The 12,007-nt window shown below is 46.3% G+C and overlaps 1 protein-coding gene across 1 annotated transcript in view; it reads right to left on the bottom strand.

Moving 5' to 3' along the window:
• The window catches only part of MSH4 (mutS homolog 4), a 183,149-nt gene that overhangs the window by 131,717 nt on the left and 39,425 nt on the right, over positions 1-12,007 (bottom strand). The window contains exon 4 of the mRNA XM_030205714.1: positions 838-948. Coding sequence (XP_030061574.1) covers positions 838-948 — 111 coding nt within the window. The remainder of the gene's footprint in view (positions 1-837; positions 949-12,007) is intronic.

Here is a 12,007-nt window from a genome sequence, read left to right as displayed (position 1 = left end):
ATGGTTACATTCTAATAGACCAGTGATGGGCAACCTTTTGAGCTTGGTGTGTCAAAATTCACCAAAAAACCGAGCCTAACTCGGGTGGTGTGTCACTTCAAGAAAAATCACTGCTACTGGGAACGCCCCCCGGGCCCCCCCTACCCAAGATCGCTGCCCACCCGAGGTTGCCGGGCCCCCCCTCCACCGGGCCCGGAACTAACCTTAAAGCCTCCTTTCACGTTGCAGTAAGCAGCAGCAGGGCAGATCTCTCCTCCTTCCTTCTGTGCTCCGCCCTCGCGGACGTTACGTCAGGCGAGGTCAGGACACGGAAGGAAGGAGTGGCCTGCCCTGCTGCTGCTTGCTGCGACGTGAAAGGAGGCTTTAAGGTTAGTTTCCGGGAGCGAGGAGGGAGGGCGGACCACACTGCGGCGGCGGCGCCGCGTGTCATCCAAAATGGCTACGCGTGTCAGTGCTGACACACGTGTCATAGGTTCGCCATCAGGGTAATAGACTCTCTTGTCTGTCATGCATGTTTGTCTTGACTAGATTGTAAGCTCCATGGAGTGGGGACAGTCTCTTATACAATACACAGATAGTGCTGCATGCATCTAATAGTGATTTAGAGGGGATAAACAGTAATAGAACTGCAGAACATGTACAAAACACACTAATCCATCTAATTAACAATAATGATTATTCTCCATGAATAATTTATTTTCATCAGGTAGACCTGGCATTACAAAAATTTAGGCAGGATATTTCTCAAAACTCTTTGAATTCCTTAAACAGCATTCAAAAAGTCACCAAAAGGAACCTTTCACATTTAAATTTATTAAATTATTGAAGAAGTATTACCTTGAAGTTTTCTGTTATCAGATTAAACAGTTTGGTTGTATTCCCCTTATCACAAGCAGTGTTAGACATTATTATTTCTAATGGTGTCAAAATCTTGAGCTTGGTGATTACCTAAATCAATATTTAAAAGTTGAATAAAAATATTCAGAAATATCAGTAAATATTTTCAGAAACATTGGCTGCTTTGTTAAGATCATATTCTAAGCTCACCTGGATTCCTCTCTCTTAAAGTATAGGATAACACGGGCAACTGGGACTCCTAGCTAGCCACCCCCTTTCTGCTACATGGAAGTGTGGAAAATATTCTACCTTAGAAATATATTTTAATAGTAGCTTAGATTTTCGTAAGTATGACCACTTTCTGAATGTTTAACGATAAAGAACAGAGTGTTAAGTGACCTAGGGGCCTTTAGGAATGGAAAAACATTGTAAGTCATTTGTATCTTAACTTGGAAGCAATTTATGACTCCAATATATTATGGATAATCTGGTGGTCAAGGGGTGAAGGAGACTATCACGGAGATGATGCAGTCATTAGTAAACTAACCTATGCTCCTGTAATAATGAATCTTTTATGTATTGTTGATCCTTTTGTGTTCAAGATGCCAAATTCCCTATACAAGGAACTGGCCTCTGTCCAGAATTTAGAACATACCTTGTCTGCCACCAAGACTTGTATGTTCTCATAAATTGATATATCAATAAACAATTGTTGAATTGAGAAAGGCTAGTGTTTTTTATTTGCAATTCTACAATAGTGGTGGACAATGGAATGGGCAGTTTAACTCCCTCCGAGCCACACAGGACGGACCTTTCCCTAGCGCCAACAAAAAGAGATAGGAGGAACTCAGTTTAAAAAAATATATATATCCTCTAACAAATAGGGCCAGATCCATCCATGTGTGGGGCATTCAGGGATACAACAGATTTCCCATAACATACAGTCTGTGCTCAGAATTACCTGCAGACAGTATCTTGTTTGTTTCTATATTACCAGTGTGGTTGCTGTAGTTAAATGTTCTGTGAGGACAGGTCACTGTGGTCTGGAACTCTGACTAATTTTGCCACCTGTCAGAACTCATTCTACAGGGTGTCCTGAGACAGGAAGTCCAGGGGTGGGATATAGGGGCGCAAGTATTAACACGGGGAGAGAGAGAGAGACAGAGAGAGAGATTGATACTGAGAATTTCCAGGAAATCATAAAAATTCCTTACGGAGTAAAAGCCTGTGGTCTGTGCCGTGTTTAAATGTTTAGAATTTTAAGTTGGTGCAAACTGAAAGGGGGAAAAATGTTTAAAGGTTACAAATATCAGTGTTGGTTCTAATCAACTAGGTATGAAGCTATTTGGTTTATGGGCGCTATTAAACTCTTTAGTCTAACGTGTGATACATTAATGTGTATTTCTCATTGAATCTGGTTGATAATGGTATTGAGAATTTTCTTGTTTCAGTTACAGAGAAAAGATTTTTTTTTTTTTATTAATGAATTTCCTAATTTCTTACAAGCATATCACTTGTTACAGAAAAACAGCATAATAGAAACGTTAAAGAAAATAATCAAAGAAAAAGTTATACATGCTTCCTTAGACCTCAAATTGAGGGGAGAATTACAGTTTAGTGGAGTTTTGTACAGGTATATTAACACAAATATAAAAAAAATGCGGTTTAAGTGTGTAATTCGTCACATATCATTTAACTAATTCTACATTAAGCTATTTCATATCCAGAAAGGATTTTAGCTGTTCTGAGTCATAAAATACATACTTTATCCCACTATACCTGACCAGGCATTTGCAAGGGTACACTAGCAAAAATGAACCACCCAATTTAAGAACATCCTGTTTCAATGCTAGAAATAATTTTCTACGTTCTTGGGTTACTTTAGTAACATCTGGAAATATCCATATTTTTGTTCCATAAAAAAGAACCTTTGAAAATTTAAAATATAACTTTAATATTGCACTGAGATCTTGTTCGAATACCAGCGAAACCAAAAGGGTGGCTCTTTGCGGAACTATTTCAATAGATTGTTCTAGAATTTCAGACAAATTGTTAAAGTCTATACCATCCAAACCTTCTTTCTTTCCTTCTTTTCCACCTGAATTTGTCGGAAGATAATAAATTTTATTTATAGGAGGAATAAGTTCTTGAGGCATTTCAGAGAAAAGATTTATGTTATTTCTCTGAAGCCATGTCTAGAGGACTGTTAAGAACAAAATAGACTGTGCTGTGCTTATATTGTTTTAACTCTGCATTGATGTAACTGTGTGTGTGATCCTTTAGTTACTTAAAAGGACTTAGGGGCAGATGCACTAAGGTCATCGGAAGAGCCCTTCCCTTACCGATTCCATAGCGAATCGGTAGGGAACGGCCATGCATCAAGGAAGGGAATGCAAATGAGCTGATCGTTGTAGCTTACTTGCATTCTCTATTCCCTTGGAAGCCAGTCGGCCGGTCGCAGCATGCGCAGATCAGCCAAGCGTTAAGCTGGCTCCTCTACGCATGCCAAGGACATCCTCTATGGACGTCCTTCACTCAAAAAAAAAAAAAAAAAAAAAAAGGACGTCCCTGAAGAGCAGGAAACTTGTCAGCAGCCTGAAACCTCAGAAGAGAAACAGTGCTAAAAAGAGCCCCAGTTAATTTAAGTGCTACTGCTCTTAACATTTCCATTGTTTACTGCTTTAAATGTTAAAGGCAGGCTTACATCAGGCAATTAGGAAGGACTTCTCTAAAGAAAAAAAAAATCCAAGTGCTCGTAAGGGACATCTAACAGGAGCTGGCCATCTTCCTGCAGCTTTTGTGATGGGCGTCCTTCTTGGACCTGTTTTTCTCACCTACAGTTAGGAAGGACTTCTCTGAAGAAAAAAAAGAAGGGACATCTCTGTTTTTCTTACCTGCCTGAATTGACCACAACCACAGTTCTCTCAACAGTCCCCTCCAAGGTTGTTTTCATCTTGCGCCCCCCCCCCCCCCCCCCCCAGGATCGGGACGTGCGAGGACGTCCAAATCAAAACTTTTTGGATGTCCCTCCCTCCAGGTCTCTCTCAGCCAATCCCAGTGCGTTTAGGTAATACTGGTAACATGGTAACAGCTAAATGCGCTGTGATTGGCTGAGAGAGACCTGGAGGGAGGGACATCCAAAAGTTTTGATGTGGATGTCTTCGCATGTCCCGATCCTGGGGGGGGGGGCACAAACTGAAAACAACCTTGGAGGGGACTGTTGAGAGAACTGTGGTTGTGGTCAGTTTAGGCAGGTAAGAAAAACAGAGACGTCCCTTTTTTTCTTCTTCAGAGAAGTCCTTCCTAATTGTACGTAAGAAAAACACGTCCAAGAAGGACGCCCATCACAAAAGCTGCAGGAAGATGTCCAGCTCGTGTTAGACGTCCTTGACGAGCACTTGGACATGGCTAGGCAGTGAAGGACTTCCATAAAGGACGTCCCTGATGAGCACTTGGACGTTTTTTTCCCAATTTTATTTTGTTACATTTATAGAAGTTTTTAGAGGCTGCGCAGCCCCAATGAGAGGTACAGACCTCCCATTAGAGTGTCCACGGTTAGGCAATCGGAAAACGGTAGTGCATCTCATTACAATACGATTTATAACATTGGGGTACTAATTTGATCATCTGCATTCCGTTTTTGTTAGCTGCTACCGTGATCGGAAAATGGCTATGAGAAGCATTTAGTGCATGCCACGGTTTACTACTTGCTCGTTAAAGGCTCATTATGTTTAGTGCATCAGGCCCTTAATGGGTTTATTGTGTCACTGAAACAGCACAGAAATAACTTGTTAACAGACTTCTGTAAGTTAAGTTTTCTGGGGTTTTTTGTTTGTTTTTTTACCTTACTGACAATTGTACTCTCCGAGTTTGAATTATTTAGCAAATGAGAAATACACACAAACTGATTTCTGAGCATAATAACTGTGCAAAGGGTGTGTGTGTATGAGACTTATTAGCACGTATCACATGTCAAGGCATTCTTTATGCTGTTTAAGCAGCTAAACTGAATTAGTGCAACATTAGCACATAAGTATTTCCATACTGGGAAAGATCAAAGGTCCATCAAGACCAGCATCCTGTTTCCAACAGTGGCCAATCCAGGTCACAAATACCTGGCAAGATCCCCCAAAAAGTACAAAACATTTTATGTTGATTATCCCAGAAATAAGCAGTGGATTTTCCTCAAGTCCATTTTAATAAAGGTCTATGGACTTTTCCTTTAGAAAGTCGTCCAAACCTTTTTTTTAAAACACCACTAAGCTAACCGCCTTTACCACATTCTCTGGCAACGAATTCCAGAGTTTAATTACACATTGAGTGAAGAAAAAATTTCTACGATTCGATTTAAATTTACTACTTTGTAGCTTCATTGAACGCCCCCTAGTCCTAGTATTCTTGGAAAGAGTAAGCAGATGCTTCACGTTTACCCTTTCCACTCCACTCATTATTTTTAGACCTCTATCATATCTCCTCTCAGCCGTCTTTTCTCCAAGCTGAAGAGCCCGAGCCACTTTAGCCTTTCCTAATAGGGAAGTCGTCCCATACCCTTTATCATTTTCATTGCACTTCTCTGCACCTTTTCTAATTCCACTATATCTTTTTTGAGATGGGGCGACCAGAATTTAACACAATATTCGAGGTGCGGTCGCACCATGGAGAGATACAAAGGTATTATAACGTCCTCATTTTTGTTTTCCATTCCTTTCCTAATAATACCTAACATTCTACTTGCTTTCTTAGCCGCCGCAGCACACTGAGTAGACGGTTTCAACGTATCATCAACGACGGCGCCTAGATCCCTTTCTTGATCAGTGACTCCTAACGTGGAACCTTACATTACATAGCTATAATTTGGGTTCCTCTTTCCCACATGCATCTCTTTGCACTTGCTCACATTAAAAGTCATCTGCCATTTAGACGCCCAGTCTCCCAGTCTAGTAAGATCCTCTTGTAATTTTTCACAATCCTCTTGCGATTTAACAACTTTGAATAACTTTGTGTCGTCAGCAAATGTAATTACCTCACTAGTTAGTGAGAGACCAAAGTTAGGATACAGAAGTTGTCCATCTTGTTGGGTCAGGTGGCCTGTGTCCCCAAGAAAATGGGTGATTCTTTGCTAGTGAGAGCAGCCATGGAAACCACATCTCACGAGGCCACTAAGACATCACTAGGATTACATGTGCCTTGTCCTGAATACATTTTTGATTGACAATGGAAATGTATAAAGCAAGCACTGGTGCCACGGAACAGAGAAAGCACTGTGCACCATTTTGTGCAGTGTAGGACTCCTGGAGCAGAAGGAATAACATTTGCTGTTGTGATGTGTGGCAAAGAAGTTCATATTTGGGGAAATACCAGCAATGGAATGTCCCGTGCAACCCCAATGATGAAGGCAGTGCAAAATCGGTGCAAAGGTGGCAGCTCTCACTCGTCACCTAGAGGAGTCAGCAGTCTTGGTTCATGTAGGTCCCAATCACATTGGAAAATGTGGGAGGGAGGTTCTGGAAGCCAAATTTAGGCTCTCAAGTAAAAAGCTCAAATCCAGAGCCTCTAGGGTAGCATTTTCCAAATTGCTCCCATTCCACAGGCAGGGCCCAAGAGACAGGCAGAGCTCCAGAGTCTCAATGCGTGGATGAGGGATGGTGCAGGAAGGGTTTTAGATTTGTAAGGAACTAGGCAACATTCTTGGAAAGGGGGAGCCTATTCCATTCTGAGAATATTAGGGATCAATTTTATACTGCTTTAAACACAGTGACTTCTTGATTGATGTGGCAGCCATTGATGCATATTCATCTGAGCTGATTCTCTCTCCTTTGACCTCTGATCAGTCTGCTAGTCTAGCAAGTGAGATAACAGTTGATGAGGTGATGAAGGCTATTAAATTACACCCAATACATAAAGCTCCAGGATTAGACAGCTTTTCCATAGAGTTGTAGCTTACCAGCAGGCTGTTCTGAGGACTGGTTACTATTTAGAAGGATGCCCTATCATTTTCTCTTCAGAAGCTCATCTACATCTAAGCGAGTGTCAGGACTGGTGCAGTCACTTGTGCAGTCAGATTACCACCAGGCTGTTCTGAGAACCGGTTCCTATTTAGGAGAATGCCCTACTGCAGAACGTGGCCTCGGGTGCATGGCCTTGAGCCCGAAGGGAAGTGACCAAAGGGGCAGGTCCCGCCCCTTCAGAGCCAACTGAGGTGCTGAGGGCCGGTCATTTGGGCCAGTCATTTTCCATGGGTAAAAGGAAGATCAAAGGGCCTATAAAGAAGATGGCCCCAGTACAAAGACCAATGAATCAATATGTGTGTTCTACAGTGACAGTGGACCAGAGGGTGGCTAATTCTGTGGCAGCAGCACCCATTTCGTCAAGCGAGCGAACCCCGCCCCCTCAACATGTTGCTTTGATGGATGGATTAACTCCTACCAACCAGGTAGGAGTTTTATGTGCTGGGGCGGTGAGTTCTCCAGCAGAACCTCCTTCTAATTCTGTCGGGATCATCAGTTTTGCTGTCTGTTCTGGCAAAACAACCTGCTTCTTCATCCTTAATGTCTGGAAATTATTTATCTAAACTGGGATCAGCTGTTAAACTGAATGATGTTCTGACGGCTCTGAACAGAATTGAAAATACTTTGCAAGGTACTTTATCACAACTCTGTAAATATATGGTGGATTTTCTGTGAAATTCGCAAAACATGAAAAGAAAATTACTGCCCTTGGACAAAAATTGATTAAAACCAATACCCAGATAGTTCATGTGCAATCAGTTGTTAATGCTTCAATAAAGCGAATGCTACATACCTGTAGAAGGTATTCTCCGAGGACAGCAGGCTGATTGTTCTCACTGATGGGTTGACGTCCTCGGCAGCCCCCTCCATCGGAAAGTTTACTAGCAAAGGCCTTTGCTAGTCCTCCATCGCCCATGCGCACCGCGCATGCGCGGCCGTCTTCCCGCCCGAAACCGGCTCGAGCCGGCCAGTCCAGTATGTAGCAAGACAATACACTTCAAGGGAAGACTCAACTCCAAAGGGGAGGCGGGCGGGTTTGTGAGAACAATCAGCCTGCTGTCCTCGGAGAATACCTTCTACAGGTATGTAGCATTCGCTTTCTCCGAGGACAAGCAGGCTGCTTGTTCTCACTGATGGGGTATCCCTAGCCCCCAGGCTCACTCAAAACAACAACATTGGTCAATTGGGCCTCGCAACGGCGAGGACATAACTGAGATTGACCTAAAAAATTTACCAACTAACTGAGAGTGTAGCCTGGAACAGAACAAACAGGGCCCTCGGGGGGTGGAGTTGGATCCTAAAGCCCAAACAGGTTCTGAAGAACTGACTGCCCGAACCGACTGTCGCGTCGGGTATCCTGCTGCAGGCAGTAATGAGATGTGAATGTGTGGACAGATGACCACGTCGCAGCTTTGCAAATTTCTTCAATGGAGGCTGACTTCAAGTGGGCTACCGACGCAGCCATGGCTCTAACATTATGAGCCGTGACATGACCCTCAAGAGCCAGCCCCGCCTGGGCGTAAGTGAAGGAAATGCAATCTGCTAGCCAATTGGATATGGTGCGTTTCCCTACAGCCACTCCCCTCCTATTGGGATCAAAAGAAACAAACAATTGGGCGGACTGTCTGTGGGGCTGTGTCCGCTCCAAATAGAAGGCCAATGCTCTCTTGCAGTCCAATGTGTGCAGCTGACGTTCAGCAGGGCAGGAATGAGGACGGGGAAAGAATGTTGGCAAGACAATTGACTGGTTCAGATGGAACTCCGACACAACCTTTGGCAGGAACTTAGGGTGAGTGCGGAGGACTACTCTGTTATGATGAAATTTGGTGTAAGGGGCCTGGGCTACCAGGGCCTGAAGCTCACTGACTCTACGAGCTGAAGTAACTGCCACCAAGAAAATGACCTTCCAAGTCAAGTACTTCAGATGGCAGGAATTCAGTGGCTCGAAAGGAGGTTTCATCAGCTGGGTGAGAACGACATTGAGATCCCATGACACTGTAGGAGGCTTGACAGGGGGCTTTGACAAAAGCAAACCTCTCATGAAGCGAACAACTAAAGGCTGTCCTGAGATCGGCTTACCTTCCACACGGTAATGGTATGCACTGATTGCGCTAAGGTGAACTCTTACAGAGTTGGTCTTGAGACCAGACTCAGACAAGTGCAGAAGGTATTCAAGCAGGGTCTGTGTAGGACAAGAGCGAGGATCTAGGGCCTTGCTGTCACACCAGACGGCAAACCTCCTCCAATGGAAGAAGTAACTTCTCTTAGTGGAATCTTTCCTGGAAGCAAGCAAGATGCGAGAGACACCCTCTGACAGACCCAAAGAGGCAAAGTCTACGCCCTCAACATCCAGGCCGTAAGAGCCAGCGACTGGAGGTTGGGATGCAGAAGCGCCCCTTCGTCCTGTGTGATGAGGGTCGGAAAACACTCCAATCTCCACGGTTCTTCGGAGGACAATTCCAGAAGAAGAGGGAACCAGATCTGACGCGGCCAAAAAGGAGCAATCAGAATCATGGTGCCTCGGTCTTGCTTGAGTTTCAACAAAGTCTTCCCCACCAGAGGTATGGGAGGATAAGCATACAGCAGACCCTCCCCCCAGTCCAGGAGGAAGGCATCCGATGCCAGTCTGCCGTGGGCCTGAAGCCTGGAACAGAACTGAGGGACTTTGTGGTTCACTCGAGATGCGAAGAGATCTACCAAGGGGGTGCCCCACACCTGGAAGATCTGTCGTACCACACGGGAATTGAGCGACCACTCGTGAGGTTGCATAATCCTGCTCAACCTGTCGGCCAGACTGTTGTTTACGCCTGCCAGATATGTGGCTTGGAGCACCATGCTGTGACGGCGAGCCCAGAGCCACATGCTGACGGCTTCCTGACACAGGGGGCGAGATCCGGTGCCCCCCTGCTTGTTGACATAATACATCGCAACCTGGTTGTCTGTCTGAATTTGGATAATTTGGTGAGACAGCCGATCTCTGAAAGCCTTCAGAGCGTTCCAGATCGCTCGTAACTCCAGAAGATTGATCTGCAGATCGCGTTCCTGGAGGGACCAGCTTCCTTGGGTGTGAAGCCCATCGACATGAGCTCCCCATCCCAGGAGGGACACATCCGTGGTCAGCACTTTTTGTGGCTGAGGAATTTGGAAGGGACGTCCCAGAGTCAAATTGGAGCAGATCGTCCACCAATACAGGGATTTGAGAAAACTCGTGGACAGGTGGATCACGTCCTCTAGACCCCCAGCGGCCTGATACCACTGGGAGGCTAGGGTCCATTGAGCAGATCTCATGTGAAGGCGGGCCATGGGAGTCACATGAACTGTGGAGGCCATGTGGCCCAGCAATCTCAACATCTGCCGAGCTGTGATCTGCTGGGACGCTCGCACCCGCGAGACGAGGGACAACAAGTTGTTGGCTCTCGTCTCTGGGAGATAGGCGCGAGCCGTCCGAGAATCCAGCAGAGCTCCTATGAATTCGAGTCTCTGCATTGGGAGAAGATGGGACTTTGGATAATTTATCACAAACCCCAGTAGCTCCAGTAGGCGAATAGTCATCTGCATGGACTGCAGGGCTCCTGCCTCGGATGTGTTCTTCACCAGCCAATCGTCGAGATATGGGAACACGTGCACCCCCAGCCTGCGAAGTGCCACTGCTACCACAGCTAGGCACTTTGTGAACACCCTGGGCGCAGAGGCGAGCCCAAAGGGTAGCACACAGTACTGGAAGTGGCGTGTGCCCAGCTGAAATCGCAGATACTGTCTGTGAGCTGGCAGTATCGGGATGTGAGTGTAGGCATCCTTCAAGTCCAGAGAGCATAGCCAATCGTTTTGCTGAATCATGGGGAGAAGGGTGCCCAGGGAAAGCATCCTGAACTTTTCTTTTACGAGATATTTGTTCAGGGCCCTTAGGTCTAGGATGGGACGCATCCCCCCTGTTTTCTTTTCCACAAGGAAGTACCTGGAATAGAATCCCAGCCCTTCTTGCCCGGATGGCACGGGCTCGACCGCATTGGCGCTGAGAAGGGCGGAGAGTTCCTCTGCAAGTACCTGCTTGTGCTGGAAGCTGTAAGACTGAGCTCCCGGTGGACAATTTGGAGGTTTTGAGGCCAAATTGAGGGTGTATCCTTGCCGGACTATTTGCAGAACCCACTGATCGGAGGTTATGAGAGGCCACCTTTGGTGAAAAGCTTTCAACCTCCCCCCGACCGGCAGGTCGCCCGGCACTGACACTTGGATGTCGGCTATGCTCTGCTGGAGCCAGTCAAAAGCTCGCCCCTTGCTTTTGCTGGGGAGCCGCGGGGCCTTGCTGAGGCGCACGCTGCTGACGAGAGCGAGCGCGCTGGGGCTTAGCCTGGGCCGCAGGCTGTCGGGAAGGAGGATTGTACCTACGCTTACCAGAAGCATAGGGACCAGTCTTCCTTCCCCCGAAAAATCTTCTACCTGTAGAGGTAGAGGCTGAAGGCTGCCGGCGGGAGAACTTGTCGAATGCGGTGTCCCGCTGGTGGAGAGACTCTACCACCTGCTCGACTTTTTCTCCAAAATGTTGTCCGCACGGCAAGGCGAGTCCGCAATCCGCTGCTGGAGTCTATTCTCCAGGTCGGCGGCACGCAGCCATGAGAGCCTGCGCATCACCACACCTTGAGCAGCGGCCCTGGACGCAACATCAAAAGTGTCATAAACTCCTCTGGCCAGGAATTTTCTGCACGCCTTCAGCTGCCTGACCACCTCCTGAAAAGGCTTGGCTTGCTCAGGGGGAAGAGCATCAACCAAGCCCGCCAACTGCCGCACATTGTTCCGCATGTGTATGCTCGTGTAGAGCTGGTAAGACTGGATCTTGGCCACGAGCATAGAAGAATGGTAGGCCTTCCTCCCAAAGGAGTCTAAGGTTCTAGGGTCTTTGCCCGGGGGCGCCGAAGCATGCTCCCTAGAACTCTTAGCCTTCTTTAGGGCCAAATCCACAACTCCAGAGTCATGAGGCAACTGAGTGCGCATCAGCTCTGGGTCCCCATGGATCCGGTACTGGGACTCGATCTTCTTGGGAATGTGGGGATTACTTAATGGCTTGGTCCAGTTCGCAAGCAATGTCTTTTTCAGGACATGGTGCAAGGGAACAGTGGACGCTTCCTTAGGTGGAGAAGGATAGTCCAGGAGCTCAAACATTTCAG

This window comes from Microcaecilia unicolor, chromosome 6, assembly GCF_901765095.1.
Source record: "Microcaecilia unicolor chromosome 6, aMicUni1.1, whole genome shotgun sequence".
Lineage (NCBI taxonomy): Eukaryota > Metazoa > Chordata > Amphibia > Gymnophiona > Siphonopidae > Microcaecilia > Microcaecilia unicolor.
This window is presented reverse-complemented; position numbering and strand designations above follow the sequence as displayed.